The sequence below is a fragment of the Prinia subflava genome, chromosome 3 (genome assembly GCF_021018805.1).
Source record: "Prinia subflava isolate CZ2003 ecotype Zambia chromosome 3, Cam_Psub_1.2, whole genome shotgun sequence".
Taxonomy (NCBI): Eukaryota; Metazoa; Chordata; class Aves; order Passeriformes; family Cisticolidae; genus Prinia; species Prinia subflava.
The window spans coordinates 50,962,400-50,986,876 of record NC_086249.1 but is presented as its reverse complement, the minus strand read 5'-3'; the positions used below and the strand labels follow the sequence as shown (position 1 = coordinate 50,986,876).

General features: G+C 37.0%; 1 protein-coding gene across 1 annotated transcript in view; it reads left to right on the top strand.

Moving 5' to 3' along the window:
- Positions 1-24,477, top strand: part of DIAPH3 (diaphanous related formin 3) — a 202,368-nt gene that overhangs the window by 134,110 nt on the left and 43,781 nt on the right. The window contains exons 26-27 of the mRNA XM_063392194.1: positions 9,642-9,737; positions 10,185-10,244. Of these exons, the coding sequence (XP_063248264.1) occupies positions 9,642-9,737; positions 10,185-10,244 (156 nt within the window). The remainder of the gene's footprint in view (positions 1-9,641; positions 9,738-10,184; positions 10,245-24,477) is intronic.

The following is a 24,477-nucleotide window of genomic DNA, read 5'->3' as shown; positions in this document are numbered from 1 at the left end:
AGGAAAAGTAAATGGCAGCTGTATTTGGAAGAGAGAAAAATAATAAGAACAAATAGAACTATTGAAAAAATTAAGGGTCAATAAAGTAATGTCTGTAGATGAATATTCTCATAAGGCTTGCCATTTATGTTAGAGCTGTAAAATTTCTCAACAAATGTGAAAACAGTGCTGCAAACTTAAAATGGCATTACCATGAAAAACAATTACAATCTCTGGAGACATCTTTGGCATTAAGAGCTCTGATGTTTGTACAGATCGTAGGTTTTGATTTGAGTAGGCATTTTTTACTCCAAATATTGCCTCACATCTCCTCTGTAAGGAGGTAGACATCAGAGTCTGCTAAACTCACTCCTGCTATGTGATGCATTTATTCTCTCATTCTTTCTGTATCATCAAAAGTTTCGTGTCTCAAGTTGCAGAGGAAGGTAGGAATAAATATCCTTAGAAAAGCATTGTGGATATGCTTGATTTTTACTTTCCTCAGTCCAAGGTTGTAAAAGAGCCAAGAACCTCCTCTGTAATTGTTGGAAAGCTAGCTGATGAGAAGGTCATGTCTCTGACTCTTCCTTCAAACTGAGTCTGCTGCTGCTTCTATTACTATGCTGTTTGCTAGGACGCTTATCTTCACTCAGCAATACCTCAGTGGTTGCACAGAAGTACAGTCTTGTTACTGCATACCAAAATATTCTTGCTCTGAAGCTTGCTGACAAAAGTTACTTGATTTCTCTGGCAGCTTCTCTCTATTGAAGGCTACTAAATTCAAATACATTGTCTTTGAGTCATGAACAGCTGGAGACCAAGAGACCATTCTAGAAATGTAAATACATATTTATCCTGTCCTTTGTCTAGACATTTGCTATTGGCTACTAGTGCACAAAGGATGCAGGGGTAGGTGGGGTATTGGTCTGATTTTCCTGGGTATTCTTAGGCATTTCTACCTACCCAACCCAAGACCAGAGGGTCTTTCCCACCCAAAGCTGTCCAGTTTTCCTTAGTAAGCTCAGCCATGTAATCCAGTCAGAACCTTATCACTCCCCTGGTGAAATATTATTTAACTTCAACATTTCCTTGAGCCCTCATCTCTGTAGCACAACTTTCAGTATGAGTAATCATTGTGTATATTTTCTAATTTATTGGCCGTTTATAAATTTAAATGGAAACAGTACTCTGCTCAATAAGCTCCTTCAGAGGCACACAGTAACCAAGAGACAAGATGTTTGCACACACCCACACTGGTGTATTATGTTCAGCTCCATATATTCTTTTAAGAAGCTATGTTCAATTAATAATACTCCTATAGTTGTTCTTCTTGCTTCCTAAATGAAATTGTAATTGATTCATCTCAGTAATTGATGTTTATATTTTTTCCCTCTGTGAAACAAAACTAATGAAAATACTAGGTTTTGGTTAGTCAGGAAAGCAGATTAGTTGTATTCTTGTCAGTGTCATTGGAGCATCATTTACATTCCCATGTAAAGAAAATGGGAACCTCCTTAATAGCAAAACATGTTGACTGACTTCTTCATATGTAATCAATAGTTCTTGCTATTAGCTGTCCTTTCAAATCATAGCCTTAGACAACCTGGGTGCATAAGGCTGATCTATTCTAGTTATAAGTGGTTAAATAAAACTAAAACTAAGAGAAACTTAGCATTGTTCTCAATTTAGCAGACTTTTTTTTCCCACTAAAAAGGCAGAGCATCCCAAGTGAATAGGAAAAAGGCTATAAAAAGATTGAGTCTTTTAACTGGCTTTTAAAAATGTTATCAGGTAAAGCCATATAAAATGCATTACTAGAATACCCTGTATTGTTGAGTTGGTAAGAGAGTACATGTGTATGCAAAATGCAGTAGACTTAGTGAAAAGGTAACTCTTTGTAATCAGTTTGTGCTCATTGCCTACTGTCCTCTCTGGGCACCTCTGAGATGAGTCTGGTGCAGTCACCTTTACACCCCACACGGTTCCCCACCGGTGTTTACATATATGGATAAGATTCACCTGAGCCTTCTCCTTTCAGGCTGACCAGTCCTAGCTCTCTCTGTGTGTTCTCATATGAGAGATGCTTTAATCCCTTCAGCATCTTTGTGGCCCTTGACTTTGCTTGGACATGTTTGTGTCTCCCTTGTAGAGGGATGCCAGAGCTGGACTCAGCACCACAGATGTGTCTCACCAATGCTGAGAAGAGGGGAAGGATGCCCTCTTGTGACCTGCTGGCACTGCTTTTCTTTGGTCATCTTTGCCATAGAGCCACAATACTCTCTTGTGAGCAATATGTTGTTCACCAGAATCCCCAATTATTATTAGAGATGCTTTCCAGCCAGTTAGCCCTCCACTTGTGCTCCTGGATGAGGTTTCACCTCAGCACATACCGATCTTTTGTTGGATTTCATTAGGATGCTTATGTGCCAGTTTCCCTGACTTTTCAAGGTTCATCTGAATGGATCAGCCATTTCTTTGAATTTTGCACCATGTGCAAGTTTGATCAGAGTGCACTCTATTGCATCATTCAGGTCATGAAGGAAGATGTAATAAATATTAACCTCAGTATCAAGTCCTGGGGTACACAACTTCAAAGGCTTGGTGTTTCGGTCAGTCTTTTATAAGAGTGGTTTACCTGGACATCTGTCAGAAATACTTCCTCTCACAGTCATTCTACTGGATCTGGCACCAATATAAATAAAACTGGATAGTCTCTGTGGAAAACTCTGTGTGAGTTTACAGTGGCTTTTTTCTGTTGTCATAGAAAGAAAGGACTTATAGAGTCACAACGAACATCAAAAATGTGTTATTAACATTTTCATTTAAAAGCTCAGTATTAGATGATTTCACTCTCAGTCCTGTTACTTAAATGAGAAATTGTGATCCGGGTGAGATGCAGGAATTGATGCCTTACACTACTGAAGGGTTTTTGTATCTCTGTGATAAAGAAGCAGCTCTTACCACAGCTCTCCTTTTGGTTATGTCATATGAGCTATCTTAAATTAAATTTGTGTAAGTACCAACCTTAATTTCAACAGCTGACTTGAAATGGACAGCTGTCTTTCAGAGTTCAGGAAGGGTGGCATTTATTTTGAATTTAACTTGTTTTAAGCTCTCTGGAGCTTGGGGCCCTCTTTGTTCATATGCTTAGAGTCAAAATGTATCAAAATATATTTCTAAACCATAAAAGCACTCTAAGACAGCTCGACAGTTGACCAGTTTATCAAGAGCAAATGAGATGGCATGAAACCTACTATTCTCAGCTAGATTTGTGGAATGGGTGCATCAGTCATTAGGAGAAATCACACCTTTCTAGAGTATCCTTGCTAAGGGCTCTAAAGCACTATCAAAGGCTTTCTACTTTGTGTTGAGCATAAGTAAGAAATGGAACTCTTCTGATACTGGACTAGAGTGTTGACTTGAAACGTCAGATATGTGCATGTGTTTTACTTTTGGAAGGGCTGGTATGTGTCTTTTGCCTGAAGTCACTGCAAGTAGTGATATTTTTCTGAAGTTAGTTTTAATCCTTCTAAATCTGAAAGGAGCTGTCCTTTCAGCCAGCCCATCCAAGGCACACTTGGCAGCTATTTCTGCTTGTAACTGTACACTGGAAATTTTCTTTTTCTTACTGTATTATAACAAAATTCTTCCATGATTTTATCAAAGGAATTTCTGGGTCATGGCTCTAGTTTGTGCTCTATTATTGAAAGTCAGACTGATAGTCATATATTCCTTAACTCACCTGTCAATTGGTTGCTGGTATGGCTTTTACCAGGAAAAATTCAAAGCATTAGAATGAGTTCATGTGGCTGTCTGTATGTTCTGTGCATTTTCTGGACAAAGTTGCTCTTATCATCCACCCACAATTTCTTTGTAAAATTGTATCTGAATTTCATTGGACTGAAGACTCAGAGTTTAAGGTTGCTTTATATTTTTATGTTTACAATGTAAAAGCCTTCAGAAAATCTTCTGCCTTGATCATATGTATGGCTGAAAGATCTAGAGATTGTTCACATCAGCACGATGAATTCTGCACAGAATCTGGCTGCCTTGCACTCTGAGACTGAAAAGATGGAACCCACATCCAAAACACTGGAGCTCACTGCTGCACTGATGAAACATCTTCCTCTCTATGATCTGCTGTTCTGCTTTCTGGAGCCTAAGTAATTCAAAACTTTGCATAGCTAAAGCTTTCCTCTTGTAATATTGTTCAGAGAATGTTACTTCAAATTTTACTCAGATGGAGGCCTTTAGTCAGCTGAGCAGTGCTTTGTAGCCTGCACTAATCAAAATTAGTCCTCATACAAACAAATATAAAGGACTTTCATGATGTCTTTGAAGTAAAGGTACAACATTAATAAAGTTAAAAGATGTAACTTACTTTTTTCCTTCCTTGTGCAAAAAGTCTGGAAACATCTCAGCTGTCACTGTCCCAAGCCTGGTAATCATTTGCCTCTGAAATTTTTGTATGTAAATGCACAAGACATGATGGAGCTAAACCTTGAAGAAGGCTGTGAAGAGCTTACATTTTAGTCACTCAAAAACTGGATGCAGAATATCTAACTTGAATTATGTCCTTAGCTGAAGAGGAAGAAAAAAAAGCAGTCTGTATTATAGCAAACAAGAGTAAAAAAGCTTCAATTCTGGTACTTGCTGAATTGAGAGGATTTAATTCTTGAGATGAGGAAAACAAATCTGATATCTTCAGCACTCCAAGTTTGTTGTTAAATTATATAAAGGCTTGAGTGCTGCCAAGGAGTTACATCAAAGATGAAACAAAGATAATTAAACTCAGCTATCCAAATAACTTGAGGAGCAGCCCTTGAGGTTTGCACCCTTTTCCTTCTGTAACAGCTATGGAATCTGTAAAGTCTCTTTTTAATGTATGTATTTGTCCAAGTTGCGTGGCATTAGTTTCACATGAAATTTGGTGTTTGGCTTTAGGAGCTGGTCCTTTTCATTACCTACAGTATAACAAAAACTGCATGTAGCTGCAATGCTATAAATAAAGGCAGGTGGAGGATGATAGCCAAAATTGCTGTAGCTAAATCTCTTAAGTGTACAGATTGACTAAACAAAATCAACAGAAACAATGCTAAGAATCCCTGGTTTGCTTTTCTGAAATTTCTTAGTATTTTCTTTTGTGAGAAGAGTAGCTGAATAAAGCTTTGATTCTGTGAAAAAGGAAACAGAGATATTATTATGTTTTCTCCTGATAAAGCGAACTTTTGGCGTCCTAGTATTCTGTGGTTTATTTTATATTGGAGAGGTTCAGGGGAAGTGTAAAAATAAAACTTTTTTCGTCCAAAATAATCTTATTACAACACTCTTTTTATAAACAATATTGCTAATGATATTTATGATTCTATCATCTCAATGGACTAGTGCTCCTGGAATTACGGTATAAATAATTTGTTCTTGATAAGTACATGAAATGCAGGTGTCACCACTAACTGCAGTATCTGTTGCTATCATTCTAAGACATTATAGGTGTACATGTAAAGCTAATGACACTCAGTGCACTAGAAGAGAAGGGTCTTTAATATTCTTAACATTTTTAAAGATGTAATTATGGAATTAGGTAGTTTATATCTGACTTGGTACTGAAATGTCAAGGGCAAGACTCACTGGCTACTTTGGGAAGTTTACTTCTCCTTTAGATGGTATTTAAAAGACAGTTGTATGAGTTTTAATTAGGTATGATATTAAAAAGTGTTTAAATCTTTTATTCTGAAATTGTGGAAAAAGAGATCCTCTAAATCATAAAAGGGTATCTTTCTCAAAGGAATTACTGTGGGCTATGTAGCTATCTGCAAGCCAACTAGAATTCCTAGTTCTATGATGTCAAAGATCATAGATAAACTTGATTGATACACTTGACTAATTAGGAAGCTGGTTGGGCCTGATGCCAGTCATCAGCAGCAGCCTGTGAAAGCCAATTTAGAGGTCCCTTAGGAAGTGTTAATATCGAACAGTATTTGTCGGAGTCCAGGACTTCCCTCTGGCCACCCTGGAGGGTTTGGAGACCTGACAGGGGGTCTGGGATCTGTACAAGGGGGTCAACCAGCCTCACACAGAGCCCAGCAGGACACTGTCTCTGATCCCTGGCCATGGGAGGGAATGCCCACATTGTATGAAGAATCACAAGCTGAGATAATTCAAAATAACTAGTAGTTAGTTTATCACAGAGTGTAAATGTAGAATCTAGGATTTTTAGTATATGGGTCTGAAGAGGCAAGATGGAAGAATTGGGGAGTGGTCCTGTCCTCCTTGTTCTTGTTCTCATCCCAAATTTTCTCCTGAGTTGTATCACAAGGATTGGTTTAGAGTAGAAATGATATGTTTACATAGGTAGTAAGTATTGGTAAGATTTTGTAAATAAAAAGTACGTTTTGGACGGTGGTTGGACCAGAGAAATGGTACAAAGGGTCCGGGACCTTCTGATCCGCCCAGTCCGCCGCGTGTCCTGCTCTGCTGGAGATGCCTTGCAGAGCTGAGAAAGAACTAAGATAAGGTACCCTGCCAGGGAGGCCTGGCAGAGCTGAGAAAGAACTGAGAGATAATGAAGAATAAACAACCTTGGAAACATGCACTGGCGGACTCAGCTTGTCTTCTCTGGCTCCAGCATGAGACCTTTTGGGCAAGAGAAGCTCAAAAACCTTATACCTCGGGGAACAGCAACCCCGGGGAGAATCTCAGGGAACAGCAGCCCTGAGAAGTATTTATGACTTTTGTACTGTCACAGCAGCAATGTTGTATACAGCTCTCCCAAGGTAATTTAAAGGATTTCTCAAATACTGCATGGTAGACTCATTTCTTAATCTTCCCATCATAGACATTTGCACATCATTATTAATAGGTGTGGGTACTGATAGTTACCTGTGTAACTTGACAGAAGTTGTCACAGTCAGCTGCTGATGTAGGTATCAGAGAAGAGAATTTGGAGTCTTCTGACATTGCATGAGTTTGAAAACCAGACTTGCTACATGTTTTGGGTACAAAGATTGTTAAGTATGAAAGCCTTTATTTGCAGTGGTTAGCTTGTTTCAATACATCCATGTATACAGGACAACTATTACAGGAGTTTTTAATTCAAGTTTCAATCTACTACAATTTATTCTTCTAATACTGTTTTGCATGTCAATGGAAGCATAATCTGTAATCCACTTTTTGACTACCAGAATATTTCACATAAGTGTGAAAAACAGATAGTGCATGTAAATGTTACAGCTTTACTAGAAGAAATTGTGGGTTTGCAATATATCTATTGCATTATTTAAAATCTTTTTTAATTTATTTGATGAGCCTTTTTATAGTAACCAGGGTTTTTTTCTACAGAAAATTGTTACATTTTTGAAATTACTATGAAATCTGTAGTAGTCTTGGACTGGCTTAAGGGGAAACAGATGACATGCTGAAATAGCTTTGAAATTTTTCTTATGTTATTCCTCCTAAAACAAAGCTTATGAACTCTTTTCCACAGACATTAATGATATCATTTTGGTGACTGTGATACTTTTGGTCTTTTTTGAATTGCTATTACCCAAAATGCTTATAAACTTTGCTGTAGCATTCATGTTCATTAATGTAACTAATGGCTTGGCTAAAAATTTCGTCAGGCATTATGTTGGTTTGAAGCTATTCACTGACTATATTCATTCCAGACATTAGTATTTTGCATGACTTCAGATGGAGAAAGTTAAACAACTAAAACTCCCCTACTAAACCAACAAGAAAAAAAAAACCAAAAAACAAAACACAATCCCCCCAAAAAACAACCAACCAACCAAACAAAAAAAAAAAGAAGCCCAAAACAAAACCAAAACAAACAAACAAAAAAAGCAAAACAAAAACTAAACCTGAACAAACAAATAGGAAGCTGAAGACATAGTCTGAGTGATTTTTTATAAGGTATGTTCCAAGCCATACTAATAGGTATGATAGTCCATTAGTCATAAAAGAGAAAATTTGAGTGTAATAAAGCATGTTATAGCAAACACAAAGTAAAATGAAAAAACATTCTGTATTTCAGTCTTCATGTTTATTCTATATCTGCCATAAATATAAATGTTAGGCAAAATTATGATTTATTTGCTAATTTTCACTTTTTGGTGTTCTGTATAGCACTTTTGTCTAAGGTTGAAAACTAGTCTAGTAGTAGAGAGTGTAGAGAAAAGAGAAGAACTAAGGGTTACTGTTTCCTGGATAAAAAGCTGCCTCGATGGCTGAGCCCAAAGAGTGGTGGTGAGTGGAGTTACATCCAGCTGATTGCCATGAGTAGCCCTCCACAGGGCTCAGTGTTGGGCCCTGTCCTGTTTAGTATTTTTGTCAATAATCTGGCTGAGAGAATTGAGTGCCCCCTCAGTCAGTTTGCAGATGACACCAATCTGGGTGACAAGTGTTGAATTGCTGGAGGACAGAAAGGCTCTGCAGAGGGATCTGACTGAGCAAGCTGGATCAGTGGGCTGAGGCCAGCTGTATGAGGTTCAGCAAGGCCAGCTGGTGGGTCCTGGATGTGGATCACAATAATCCCCTACAGGCTGGGGGCAGAATGGCTGTAAAGCTGCCCCGTGACTGACAGCAGCTGAAAGTGAGCCAGTGTTTGTTCAGGTGGCCAAGAAGGCCAATGGCATCCTGGTTTGTGTCAGCAATAGTGTGGCCAGCTGGGCCAGGGCAGTGATTGTCCCCCTGTACTCAGCATCTTGTTATATGCACCAGGTAGTTTAGATCCTGATTTGCATATTCACTGTTAGCAATAACTGCTGACTCTGTCCAAGATGTGTGTTGACCTAGGGAGTTTTGCCTAGTGGGGTATAATGAGATTTCTATAATGGAATTCTGTATTCCTCCGTGGAGATTTTTTGTTGTATAGTTAATCCCCAGAGTTCTGTTCTTTGTCCTCCCATGCATACCTACAATGAGGTAACAAAGGTTCAAAAATATAACACTTTCTGATGTGTTTATTTAAGGAAGTAAAAGGAGAGTGTTTAACACTTGCATTTGGTTACCATCTCAGAGTAACATTCATCATTCTTTTGCAGGGTTATTATACACCTGTGTATATTATTAGGCATTATAAGCAGGTAATTCAATGAATAGAATTTTCCTGAACTACATCAATTATTTAGTATTGGCCAGAGGTTATTAAATGTGCACGCAAAATGGCTTTTGATTAAAGTTACCTATGGATATCACTGTATCCCATCCAGTCCAATACTGTTCACTCCACTCCCTGCTGAGAAACAATTTCAACTTTTTATCACAATAACTGAATGATCTTTTGTCAAATGTAACAGATCATATAAGGGACAGCTCTTGAAAGCTGACATGAGACTGAGTATTTGCAGTTGTAGAAGGGTACTGAAATGAAAATATGAGTGAAATAACATGTCACTTAAAACTGTGTTTGGCTCTCCATATAGAAAAAGAGGAATGTGAAATGAGTGGAATAGAATTTGGTCTAGTTCCATTTCTAGAAGACCAAATCTGTTGTGGTTAACTGCAAGAGAGCAATTTGTAAATAATAAAGCACGGTCAAAGTTTGAAATTAATAATTTTAATAATACTATTGGTATCCCTTATTATTGGGTTTTGTAGGTGTTATTCTTTATGCTTTGATATTGCTGTAGTAACCAAGAGGGTTCCTTCTTTTTCCTTTACAGAAGGCGAGGAGACTGGAGTGATGGATAGCCTGTTGGAGGCCCTGCAGTCAGGTGCGGCTTTTCGAGACCGAAGGAAAAGGACACCAAGGTCCAAAGGTGAATATTCTATTTTAGATTTTATTTTCCAGAGAAAATGAAAAGCATTATGGGTCCAGTACTCTAGAATTTAGATACTGTCAAGTTTAATTCATTTGTGCAAAGACAGTTTTCAGATTGTCAGGGATGTTCAGACTGTTGCTTATGTCAGTAAGACTGGAAATTAATGTACTGAACTTATTATAGCCAGATCATTATGACAAGACTTTTCAATACAGCTAAATGTATTTTAACTTTTTAGGGTTTACAGTTGTGTAGGGGAAGTGAAAGTTATCTTGCTCTATAAGTGAGTCTGAATCAAATTATTTCTCTGGTATATAACTCATTTATTCCAAGAAATACCTGACTTCTAATTCCTAAATTCCTAAACTTCTGCTTTGTAATGTTGTAATGCTCTGGTAGCTTTCAAACAGGTGTTTTATTTCCATTGTTTCTTTGCTTTTGCAGACATACCACAAAATCTCAGTCCAACCACACAGCAGCCTGTGCTGAAAGCTTGTAACCATGGTAATGAACCATATTCATGAATTGCATGCACTTCTTAGGTTAGCTTATGTAGTGGATCTGTGCTTTCCAAGACCACTGTGATTATTTTTCAGTTTTGTACATTAGTGGAGTGCTAAACCATATTGGAACTTGCTTTTTAAGAATCATCTGAATATTACATCCTGAAACTATACTTACTGATTACTCTGAAAAGCTCTTCTATCATTTGTGGGATTTTTTTTCTTTAAATTTAGATTATGTTTTTAAATTGTAGCACTTTTACAATCCTTAAGAATTAATATGCAAGTTTTTTAGTGTTTATGGAACTAATAGAAAGCAGGGATTGCATAATGTTTTAAGTGTTACTAAGTGCCTGTTATACGAAATCTGAGAAATTTTGGCATTCATTCTGTGTTTCTTTGTCTTGATTTTCTTGATGCTATAGCTAAAATGTTTTAAACTATTGTTTAGCAGTATAATTGAAAAGGAGTGTTGTCTCAACAAAATTATAGTAAATGTTTATTTGTAAACTGCTGAACTATCTCACTGTAACCAGTAGGACTTGTTCTTACAAGAAAAGTTACAGTAGAGGTGTGGGTGCCTGTTAACTTTGTTAGATAGTCAGTCTACAGAATATTACTATATTGGCTGTGTTTTAATTAAGCTTGAGGAGTCCAGAGTGACTCAGTTGTTCATGACTAGTGGTCTCAGGAAGAGGTTTATATCTGTAGTCCTTCTGTTAAAGAGAAATTTTAATAATGAGGGAAAAAATCTTCTTTCTTAGTTTTTAAAGCAGATTGCACTATTTTTTGATATTTAAATGCTCTGTGGGTTTTATAAAGCAGATGTCATAAAATTGATTATTAGTTATACTTCATGTTGAAGTGTTTATTTCTCTAAGTGAGTGTAGCAAAAAAGCCTCCAAACCTGTTGAATTTGGCATATAAACACAAAGTTGTAGAAAATTGAGCTGAAAGGACAGTTTGTAGATAATTGCAAAGAATGGATCAAAGAGAAATCACGTATATTTGACAACTACTTGTCTAACACATAACATATTGATATTTGAGTAATGACTGTAGAGCAGATCTGAATTTATCCTGTAAGTGTTTCTGCTTGTAAGAGCAGTCATGTGCTGCTTCTCACCAGCACATTCTATCTAGGTAGCTGACTGTAGCTTCCAGTTTTCAGTAGCTTTCAGCTTTCCAGTTTTTTTCCTGCCTTTGGTCAAGCATTATGACCATGTTTCAGATTGAAAAACAAAACAAGAAAAACAAATACTCACACTCACCAAAATTTTAATGCGGAAAAATCTTCATCTAAACCATGGATGGATTTGTAGATCAAATGAATATAATTTGATGCTGAAGCTTGAAGTTCAGATATCTGATTTGGAGAGAAGAGTAAAGTAAATGCTTGGAATTTTTGTTGTTTTTATCAAAGTCAGTTTTTCCATAGAGCATTTTGAGACAATCTAATTCTAAGACATTTAAATAAATTCAACAAAATAAAATAAATTCAACATTTCTTTCACTTGTCTTGTTAGCTCAGAAACAGGCTAGTACACATCTGAGCTTCCTTTTGAGGAATTCATTAGCATGTTTTTGATTCGTTGACACTTGTCACAATGTCTGTATGTTACATCTTCCTATCTTGAGCCAAATAAAGCACCAAACTGGGTGTAGATTCAAGGCTTTTTTTCCCCTTTTTAGTAGAAGAATTTGGTAATTTAGGTTACATACTGTCTAGAATGACCCTAAGTGTCAAAGTCAATTTTGGATAATAATGGTAATAACCTTAATGAAGTTAATGTGGTCTGTCAAGATAGGAATTATGATAAAGTCTCTTTAATTTTCTTTTTCTGAGTCTGACAATGTATAATGTCAGTATTGTTCTCTGTATATTTTTTTCTTGCACTTTATATCTGATACATAGATACATGCTGGATAGCCTGTTCTTTCTATCTGTACATCTATAAGTGATGAATGCTCGGTGTAATGGTCTATTACATATACACCATACAAAAAGAAGTCTGCGACCTTAGCCCACTTCAGAAAAACTGGGATATGTTATTAGACAGAAGTACTGGCTTGGTTGTTCCTAATTTGGTATTTTATTTTCCAACCTAAAACTTCAAATTGATGCCAAATTTTATATCATGGGAAGAAACCCACTGTCTTACTGTAAGGCTAAAATATGTGGAGATTGCTGAAAGTCCTTAAGTAGTATATCAAGCACTTTCCTTGTTTGCTTCTGTACTAGTTTTGGCTGTTTGGGTTCAATGCTAACTGGTTTGGTTACTGTTTATTCTGCAGAGATTGACAGATTCATTTATAGTAGATATATTCTATTAATGTACACTGCAGATTCATACCTAGGATTCATCATACAGTCAAAAAGAATTACAAGCCATGACTTGAAATGTCTGTCTTGAATCTTTTTGTGTAGTAATATCTGTTGGGCAGGTGCCATCAAGTTTTAACTAACCTCTTGTGTTTCAAAAGACAACCAACCAAATTAATAAAATCTAGTTTAGTCTTTATGATTAAAGATATTGCTCTTTAAAAAGTGGAAACCAAATCAGATCCAAGCATAAATAGGTTATAACCCAAGCTGGCAATTAAGTACCTCGCAGCCACACTCTGTCTTCCCTGGTGGGATGGAAAAAGGTAAAGTTCATGGGCTGAGAAAAGAACAGTGTGATAAGGGAAATAGGAGGAGGAGGATGATGATAACAACAACAACAACAACAACAATAATAATAATAATAATAATAATAATAATAATAATAATAATAATAATAATAATAATAATAATAATAATAATAATAATAATAATAATAGGGTAGATAAGAAGGAGGAGGAGTAAAATGTAAGAGGGAGGGAAAGGAATGAAACACAAGAGAAACAAGTGATACACAATACAATTTCTCACCATTGTGGAACCGTGCTGAGCCAGTCTCTTCCTAGCAATCAACATCTCCTGACCAAATTCCTCAGTTTGCATGCTGAGCCTGATGCCATATGGTACCGAGTATCTCTTTGGCGAGTTTGGGTCAGCTGTCCCAGCTATGCTCCTCCCCAGTTTATTGTGCCCCTGCCCCCTGAGTAGGGCATATGCAGAGCATGTGATCATCCCAGAGCATGGGAACTGGAAAGTTCCTTGACCTAAGGTAAGCACTGCTGAGCAACAACCAAAATATCGGTGTGTCATCAACATCCTTCCTAGACTCAATTCAAAACAGAGCACTGTACAGCTGCTAGGAAGGAAATTAACTCTATCCCACACAAACATGGGACAGGAAAGTAGTTCTGTGTTTCACAGGGCATGACAAGGAGAGAAGTACAGCTTGAATGCACACTTTCTCCATAACTATCATCAAAATGGGAGAAGGAAGGAAATTCTTCTAACCATTGCCAGTGTCACCCTCAGTAAAATGCTACACAAGATATCAAGCTATCATCTGCTTTTCAGGCTTAGCCAAACCCTGTAAAACAAAGTAATACAGAGGAGCAAGCCAGTGCTGCTCATGTCTAGAACTGAGAACCGAAATGGTTTCCTTTCACTAAATAGATTGCTTCAACATCATCGAGTCCAACCCATGCCCTAACATCTCAACTAAACAATGGCACCAAGTGCCACATCCAATCTTTTTTAAATATATATATTTTTAACACATATCATAATAGAAAGAGGCAATCTGCCCAGTAACAGAAGAATGCAGTAGGATTGAAAATAAAATAACACACATTCAGCTACTGTGGAATGTGGCATGAGAAGGAGTACTCCTTTTTAATTAGAAGTATCAGCTGAACACAACAAGAGCTTCCAGGGGAGCTCAACAGATCAATTGCTATTGTGTGGGCCATTTTTCTCTTCATGATCTGTTGAGCTCCCCTGGAAGCTCTTGTTGTGTTCAGCTGATACTTCTAATTAAAAAGGAGTACTCCTTCTCATGCCACATTCCACAGTAGCTGAATGTGTGTTATTTTATTTTCAATCCTACTGCATTCTTCTGTTACTGGGCAGATTGCCTCTTTCTAATATGATATGTGTTAAAAATATATATATTTAAAAAAGATTGGATGTGGCACTTGGTGCCATTGTTTAGTTGAGATGTTAGGGCATGGGTTGGACTCGATGATGTTGAAGGTCTCTTCCAGACTAGTGATTCTGTGATATGTAGGTTTTGTCAAGTTTAAATCTGTTCTATTTTTGAGATCAGAATTACCATTTGTATTTTTAATGCTTATGAAAAGGCCCATGAAGTCACAATACTCCTTGTGGAAAAAAATTCCTGCTGCATAACTAACAGGAATAATATACATTTAGAATTGCAAAATCTTGGAAGTGTTTTAATGCCTTAAGGATGCAAGTAATATGCACTTGATTTTAGTGGATATAGATATGATTGATATATTTCGTTCCTATTCTTAGTGTTTTTAATTTTTAAATTACCTACTGAATGACATCTATGTGCAAAACTACCTGTTAATATTACAGTTTGCTTTAACTCCAAAGGACCATGTTCTGCAGTAAATATTGTGGTCTATGCTTTTGCTGTAATTCCAATTCAGAGCACTGTTTGACACAAGCAAAGTCTTGGTATAGTTTTAGTGGTGTGCTTAGGATTCAATAGCATCTAACAGAGCAGCTCTTTTATTTAGGAAGGATAATAAAGCACTTAATTTTCAGTGATCAGGATTTTGCACATTAGATGATCATTTCAAGCAGCTAATAGCTATGGCTGATTTGAGTTTATCAATTATTTACAACAAGAGTCAAGGCATATCTGCAGCTTATTTCAAGCTACTGAAGTCCAGACACATGGAGAAGCATATCCAAGGCAGGGCAGAGCCCACTGTAGCACAGAAAGCTGCATTATTCACTAAGTTTTTGGTCAGGTTTTGCAGCCTGCATCAAGTTCTCTGCTGCTATGGCTACGCATTTATTTGCAGTAGCATTAGCCAAGCTAATGCTACCTGAATTGCATGAATACAAATTTGAGATGGAGCTTTGATTGTGTATAAACACATACCTCAAATACAGCAGAAAGAGTTTATCTTTACAAGCAGATCTTATTAAAAATGCTGTGAGTAAAGAAAAGCTATAATAAAATGCAAGCAAAAAAATACAGATTGCTTTTTGAGACTGCAGAGGTTGAAAGAAATCTTTCTGTCACAATCAGTAATTGCATTGTGGACTACATTTCTAAAGGTGACAAAAAGGTCTTGTTTCTGTATTGAGATCAAACTTCCATGGTAAGAGATGGTTGTAATTGTTATAGCTGTTTGTTCAGTAAATCTACACACAATAGAATAATTTTCATGTCACATGTAGTCTGAAGCATTTTAAAGACTTCTGTTAAATAAAACCCTTATATAGTAATGTAATTCTGTCCCAATTAAGCATAAGGAAACCCTTTTTTCATGTTTGTTGGGTTCTTTTCATCTCGTATTTATAATAGAACTGTCATCTGATATTCATATTAATGTCTCTGCTACCTTATTTTTGACAAGTGAAGCTGACAGTGAGCTCAAGCCCATCTTAGTTCTTGAAAGAGTGTGACCACGTAGAGGTCATTTTTATTTCATCATCATATGTGACAGCAAGCTATGATTGGCATTTCAACCTAATTTTTCCTTAAGTCTATGTTGCTGTCTTTTCCTCAACTGTAGGTAGTGAACATTAGGAAGTACCTAACAGTGAAGAAGCTACCCATGAAGATAACTTTTTCCCCAGAACATGTTAGCAGTAAAGGCACCCTCTTGAACATTAGGAGTCCTTCAGGGTGGATACTGCTTTCAAGGCACTGTGCATCTTTAGCCATGTGATCACAAAACATCAGTACCTCTGGTGGAGAAAATTTTTGTTAAGCTTTGTGTTTTACTCAATAGACAAGTTTCTCAGTAGAAGACATAGAATAGCTATAGGCACTGTTATGAAAGGAAAACATTTAATAGGATTTCTATTAAAAAATGGTTCACAGTTGTTGCCATTTTAAGACCAAATCTTCACTTCAATATTGATTTCATAGGTCAAGTAAAATTGCTGCTTATTCTAACAGAAATAATTCCCCTGGAACCATCTACACTGTTTATAATAGGTTTTTTTTTCTAGAACATACAGCAGAGTTCAAAGAAACTGACCATAAAAGTCAATTTTGCACGTGTGGAAAGAAAAACTAATACTCAAGACAAGGAAAGTGAATTTACACGTTTTATTTCTTTCTTTAGAACTATTTCTACATTGCCACAGTTGCAAACACATACCAGCACAAAAATATCCCTGAAGAATTTTCACTCCAAAATATCTAGGAAAAAGATTAATTTTGATGCAGAGTTTTTAGCAGTCTCTTATGCTCATAATTTAATGTTAGAATTAAGAAAGCTTCTAAATCAGAAGGGATGGCAGCCAGCAAGAGTTTAGAATGAAAAATGAGAAAAAATATTGGGACCTTTTCTAACAAAATGTTCCGTAAAATAAAGACTGGCATAGGGAGGTACAAACCACTCATTTATTTAATCATTTATTTATGAAAATAAAAATAAATAAATGATTGGAGACTGACAAGAGAGGAGAAGGGTACTTCAAATTAATAGTAATTGTGTATTATTACTGTAAAAATACTGATCTAGATGGAAAAAAATGCTATTTTGCCCTTAGTATAAGCTAAACACACGCTAGCAACCTGTTTTTTAGAAAGGTGCGGAGGAATTGTTATCCTACAAAAAATGTCCCTGACTATTTTAGTAAAGTCTTGTGAGATTTCCCTTATCAACTCTCTTGAGTGAGGCTGCATGCATATCCTTCACCCTATGTCTTAGAATACAGCATTTTAGCTGAACATAATGTAGACAAAAAGGAGAATTCAAGCTTTTTCAGAGTAAAAATTTTAAGTACTACCCTGAGACAAGGTGGACCTTATAAATGGAGCTTTTTCTCCAGTCGTTTGACAACTTCATTCCTGAAAAGTGACCCTTTGAAGATGTCAAATTAGACACTCAGAAGAGCTAATTGCTTTTGTAAATATTTTGCCAGTGTTCATTGGTATTAGTTGAATAAGATCACAGCTCTCAAGGGAGGCAAGGAGACTTTCTGCAAGATAAGAATGGTAGCAAAGAGGTGACATTTGAAAGCAGTGACACTGGATATTCCATAATTGCACATACAGTAAATGTCAGCTTCATAATCGCCTAGGTAGATAACCAGATTTCCAAAAGCTACAGCAGACAAGTTATATATTCAAAGCAGTCAGCTGAAAATTTATCAATGGAAAATCTTAAATCTGCAAAGGGAGCTGAAAATTATCAGTGATGTACCCATGTTTGTCTTTTCATTTTTTAGTCACACAGAACTTCCCATTCAAAGACAATTACCAAGTTTATATATATAGCAAAGAGATTCTGTCGCTTCTCAGAGCACTTTTCAAGTCTCTTCTATATTTGTTAAACAAGATTTTAGGTATAAATTTACCAGTCTGTTTCACTTCTGTTTTCTGAATGTTAAAAACAAGTAGTATCTAAACTCCTGCCTCATTCTTCATGGACTTTTAGAAATTTGATCTGAATAGCAGATTTACTGAACAACAGCCATAAAGCTCTTTATATTGTGGGGTTTTAAAAATAGCTAGATAGATACAAACAAGTATATATTTTCTTAAAGGGGTTATCTTTCATAAAGAAACCACAAATAAACCACAAGTGAAATATTAGGTAGGAAATTTTTGTCAGCTAGACAGCAAAAATGAGTTTTCTCTGGTTAAAGACTTCACTGGGGACAAAATCTGAGGTACTAATAGAGTATGATTCCTGACCTGAATCTGTTTTGTGACTCCAGTGATTCTGATTAATGCAACATTGTTTAGTTGGTCAGAATTCAAAAGATTTAGAGAAAGCACAAAATATTATTCATTAAATTCTTTAAGCAATTTTCTTAGGTCATCCTTTTATGCCTTGTAAGTGAATGTGTTCCATTAATGTTCTGGGATTTTTCTTCCTTTGGAAGAATTTAGTTTCATTTTTTGTTCCTAAGTGGTTGCTGTAACAGAACAAAAACGTTGTGTAGAAGAAATACTGGAATTATGTTTCTACCTTTTTTCATTATAGGGAATCCTCTGCAAAGGTGCAAATATGCAGAGAAAACAAGGGTATCTTCAACTACTCCTTTTGTTGAGCTGGAAACACTCGGAAGGTTTACTTTCGAGTTTCTGAATACTCTAAAGGGAAATTGGCAGTTCAGTTGTATCAGGATTAGTGCTTGCTTGATAAATGTAATATCTTCTTTCAAAAGAAGATATTACATTCAAATCAAATTTTTGAATGTTTCATTCAAAAAATAGACGAGTCTTGTGTATTTCCACCATACATGCCTAGGGCAATATGTGTTAATCACCCAGCAAGATAATCTGAAGCCTCAGAAGGCCTTTTGGTGGCTCAGACCGGGAGATCATGAGCGATAAAGGAAGGAAATGCAGGGGTCAAATGCTGCTCTTGCCTGCATGGCAGGAGGAAAGATGATAGCCAGGCTTCTGCTGAATGATCTGGAATAGTGTGAGCAGGTTGGTCTGCAGATCTTCTTTTCTTGTGGTGAGGTAGGTTACAAATCCAAGATGCGAAGCTGCAGTTAAGTAATTTCAGGAGAGAATATTTGGATTTTCAATCTATTCTCTTTCAGCATACACTGTGAAGTAATTTGGCTCTTATCCTTGGCGTGGTAATCTTTTGCTTTAAAAAACAGCTAACAACTTTTTAAAGCAAAATTGTTTCCACCAAACAGAAAAATTATGTGAAGTCTATGTAATTTCCTAGATGATTTTACATCATGGAGGATAACAAGTATATTCTTCTTTCATTGAGACACTATCACTGTCTAGTAAGTAGCATAATCTTTTTGTTGCAATAGTTTGTCATGATATCTTCAAAAGAGGACTTTGTAATGGTGAAGTTTTTTATTTCCATGGGGAAAAGAGTTTTTTATCATGCTTTTTTTTCATCTCCTGACAATATTATCTAACTCCATATACCAGAGAAATATAAGAAAAACTGTTACCTGATTCTATAAGCTTGACTGTATTTGCCATAGGTTTTAAAAAATCTAAAGGTTGGAATATGGAAAACTTAGGGTGAATTTATTCTACACTCTTCAAACTTGCAGTTCTTGATCTTTTCCCTCCTTGTAGCACAGCAAAATGATAAAATAAGAAATTGAAAAGATAACATCAGGACTACTTAGTGTCATAAACAGGGAAATGGAATGAAATCTCAGCAGATTTTCAGCACAGGCAAATAATTATTCCAGAGGTTTTTCTTTTTATCTGTTTTCTTAGGCTTTAAGCCTGTTTCCTTGTATTTGAAAAGAGATGAGTGTACACGGTGCATTATAATACAGTGCACATAAAAATACTTGAATTAGCTCTAGACAGTCTACTTTTTGTACTTGAGGCAGGATAGCTTTTAGGTCAAGAATGAATTTGTATATCACAGCCCAGTTTGGGGGTTTCAGAAGATATTTGGGTATCTGTGTACTACACCTAATGGAGCTATGCAATTTCAGAAGCATGTCCAAGAACGTGGCAGGAATTGTTACTATCCATCCCCTGTCCGCTATGAGTATTTGAATCAGTAGACTCACTAACATTTGTTATTTATAGTGGCACTCTGTAAGCAGAGGAGCTAATGAGCAGAAGGGAACTTTGCAGGGATACAGAAAACATGGTTTAAATCCTCTCCTTGATGGAACAATAAATCTTGATGAACCAGGGTTAAACACAGCTGAGTGAGAGCTTTCATTACCCAGCTTAACTTTGGCACCTAAGTTTTATTGGTCTTTTAGCTCGGTAACTAAATTTATTAACAACAGAAGAAATTCCTATCAGAGTTGTGTACCTTAGCTGAAAGGCAGCTGTTTGAGTTACTACAGATACATGTTAGCCAGAGAAATAAGTCTTAAAGGTGGTGATCTTCCCATTGTTTTCTCTAGGCTCTGGAGAAGGGGTCAGAACATAAAACCTAGTAATACATAAAGGCTTCTGCTGCTTTTGTAGCTTTGTATAAGTTTGGCATTTTCTGATTTTGGTTGTTTTTTACTTAAATCATAATTACTTTTGGTGATTTTTTTTAATGCTGCCTTAGTCTCAAAAGCAGAGATTAATCCCCAAATACTCTGAATTCCTTGCCAAAATTGCTTTCTTTTCAGTGCATAAGCACAGAAACATTTATCTGAGGACATACTCTTATTTTAGTGGGTGCATTTTATTGTTGTCATTACCAGAGAAGGGAGACTGAATATATTTTTTCCTTCCTATGCTCTAAAATGGAAATACCTCCTTTGATCCATCTTTTCCAAGACAAAGTGAACTTTATGGTGTCTAATCTTTCAGTCTGCTGTCAGTAGCCCAAGAGCTGTCTGAGTCAATCTAATGCTTCCAAATCTGCTGATTAACTCATATAAATGCAATGTCAAATTAGGCTGAGGAAGGGGCTTGTGGAAGGCATTGTTACAATTTGGTCAGTATTTATAAAGTAAGATAACATTAAATGACAGCTATGTCAAAATAAATGCTATAAGCTAATAGAGTGCCCCATCCTTTCTTCTGATCCTAAACCTTGCTGTGTTTTTGGGGTTTTTTTTTGGGAAGTAGCTTTGGTTTGGGGTTGCTTGGGTTTTTACAGCATCATTAAGGTTGAAAAAGACCTCCAACATCATAGAGTTCAACCTTTGATCAAACGTCACCATGTCAGCTAAACAACAGTGCTAAGTGCCACATCCAGTCATTTCTTGGATACTACCACATATGGTGCCCCTACCACCTCCCTGGTTAGCCTATGTCAAAGCCTTGCGACTCATTCAGTGAAGAATTCTTCCTGGTGTCCAACCTGAAGCTACCTTTGTGCAACTGGAAGCTCTGTCCTCTTGTCCTGTTGCTGATTGACTGGGAAAAGAGGCCAACCTCCACCCTGCTGCAACTTTCTTTCAAGTTGTTGTAGAGAGTGATAAGGTCTACCCCGAGCCTCCTTTTTCCCAGCATAAACAACTCCAGCTCCATTGCCCTTCTCTGGACACACTCCAGCACCTCAATGTCTTTCTTGTAGTGTGGGATCCATAATCCATAACCAATCAGAGGACTTGAGTGCCACTTGAGTGCCTCATGCTGAGTCCAGTGGGACAATCACTGCCCTGGTCCTGCTGACCTAACTATTGCTGACCCAGGCTAGGATGCCATTGGCCTTTTTGGCCACCTGGACACATGTTGGACCATGTTCAGTTGCTGTCAAACAGCACCCCGAGGTCCTTTTCCACTGGGCAGCTTTCCAGCCACTCTGCCTCCAGCCTGTAGTGCTACAAGGGGTTGTTGTGACCCAGGGGCAGGACCCACCAGCTGGCCTTGTTGAACCTCGTACAACTCGCCTCAGTGCGTTGATCCAGCCTGTCCAGATCCTTCTGCAGAAAATTCCAGCTGATCTCCAGCAGATCAACACTCCTGCTCAGCTCAGTGTCATCTGCAAACGGAGGGTGCACTTGATACTCTCATCCAGATTATCAGCAAGCATGTTAAACAGGACTGGTACCAGTGCTGAGCCCTTGGGAACACTGCTAACTGGGTTTAGTTCCTTTCTCCACCACTCTCTGGGCCTGGCCATCCAGGCAGGGTTTCACCTAGCAAAGAACGACCCTTTCTAAGCCATGCGCTGTCAGCTTCTCCAGGAGAATGGTGTAGGAGACACTGTTGAAGGTTTTACTGTAGACAACATCCACAGCCTTTCATCAGTCACCTGGATCAGGAAAGGAGATCAAGCTGGTGAAGCAGGACGTGCCTTTCCTAAACCCATGTTGGCTGGGCCTGATGCCCTGGGTTGTCCTGCACATGCCATTATGGCACTCAAGATAATCTGTTCTATAACCTTCCCTAGCACTGAGGTCAGGCTGCCAGGCCTGTAGTTTACAGGATTCTCCTTCCCACCCTTCTGGTAGATGGGTGAAATTTGTCACAATTTCCATTGTCTGGTTCTTAAACTGAGATCTCCAGGCAGTCTTTACAGACATCTACAGTTGCACTGAAAGGTAGAATCAAAGCACTAAACACATGAAAGAACTTTTAAATGTTAATTAGTCTGGGAAATCAGGAATTAAGCATTTTTAACTAACCTCTAAAATTAATATGTGTGTTTAGTCTCTTGAAGAGATAAAATACCTCATAAATAGATGCACTGTTTAGGGTGTTTAGGTTCCTCGTAGCGGCTAGAGAGAGGCATATACCCATCCCACACAGGAGTTAGCCTATATAAATTGTTAATAGTCAGTGAGTTCATGCCTCCAGTTTGAAGTGCTTGAGGCTGAGACCTGATAAGAATTGTTCATGTTTTAGTTCTCTGTCTCTGTGTCTAAGAAAGTTAATAAAACAGGACACAGCACACTCAGTACTGCAGATGAAACAATAGCTTGAATAGCTGCTCTTTAAGTTCATATTCTGTCCTAGGCTGTGAACAATACAAGTGCTTCTGAGTGGCAAAAATACTGTAATTCTCTTACATGCATACATACAAAATTTACATTAAATTTGGATAGCTAACTTTGTTATACTTTCGAATTCTGGTATTTTGATACTCGTCTATTTTCCTTTACTATAGAGTATGCTTGTGTAATTTGTGTTACACTAATAGTGCAATAATAATTTTTTTTTATCTACTCGTGCTTTATTTAACTAGCTGGATTAAAAGTAAATAGATAAGTAATGTAGCTTAAAGTTATGCAGCCTTTCTGGAATGCAAGGTGAGTTCTTAATGTCAGCATAAACCAGGATTGATGTGTGAGTAGCTGCAAACTCAGTTTTGGCCATTCAGCACAGAAAAACAGTACTTTGCTATCAGGTAATCTCTAGTTTTATAATTGTACTGTAGATGGTAGTCTTCCCCTTTCTCTAAGAAATATAAAATCATTTTAATTCTGTGTGATCCATCATCAGGCAACTACTCAAAAAAATAACATTCTTAAATGCTCTCAAATGTCCAGTAGCAAAAATAAATGAAGGGCAGAGTGCATTAAGGAATTTCCAGTTGTGTCTCACAGGGCAGAGAAAACTGCTGTGAGAGAGCTCCTGGGATAGCTCCTACTCTTGCTGCCTTTAGCAATAGCTTCCTGACTAATCAGTCTCTGAGCTTACCCCAGTGCTTTAAGTCTGTTCATTCCCTGTTGCCAGCTGCTGACTGAAAACAGGACACAGCCAATTACTCTCTGCTGAGCTTACCCAGTCTCTGTTTATCCACCTAACAGCAGTTGCTCTGAGATCATTTTATTGAAAACTTGTTATGCAGTGAGATCTACTATTATAAAATCTTGTATTTGTTTCAGTGGGGTCAAAAATACAGGAGTCTTACAATCTAAGATTGGATTATATTATTTGGAATATCTGCTTCCTATGGGACAGAAAACAAAGCATTCTGAAGTGGAATTAATTTCTTTCTTTTCCACATTCCAATGTCTGTCAAATAAAAAAAAAGTTATTTTAATATTAGAAGTTTAAAAAATAAACTGCTAATGGCTTTTTAATTGCAGATACTACTGGAGATATCCTAATTTCTTGGTGTGGGTTCTGATCTTCCTTTGCAGATCTTTTTTCTTCCTTTCTATTCACATCAGAAACCACATGAATGATACCTAATGATAGTTTTTCTTGTCCCCAACCACATCTTATAGCATCTTTATTCTAACCCATCTTTCTTACTCATTTTTCAGTTCTATAGCATATTAACATGTTCAACAGAACCACTTAACTCTAGTGTATAAAACATTTTACTCCTATTTCAGTCTGTAACTTCAGATTTAGCCTAATAAAAAGGGCATTTTTGACCTGTGCCAATAAACTATAAAATATACTGTGGTCTGAAAATGAGAATATTGCTTATTATAGAAGTCTTTTACATTCACATTAGTAATAAAGCTTTGGTGAAATTGTGCATGTTGAAGGAACTAAGCAACCAGAAAGGCTGCAAAGGATCTCTAGCTGATGTTTTGTGGGAAAGCTGTAGTAACACAAAATATACTTTTATTATTTTTCTAGTAACTGAAAGTCCAAAGAGATGTATTAAAAAAAATTATGTCCTGACTACTTAAAGCTAAATGAGAGAGCCAGGTCAGCAATAACTTAATGTGCTGCCCAAAAGTCATAAAATATTTTTAAATCAAATGGCCATGCAGTTTGCATCCTTCTAAAGATCTGAGGAAAACGTGGTGGGGCAGGATTCAAACATTGTAT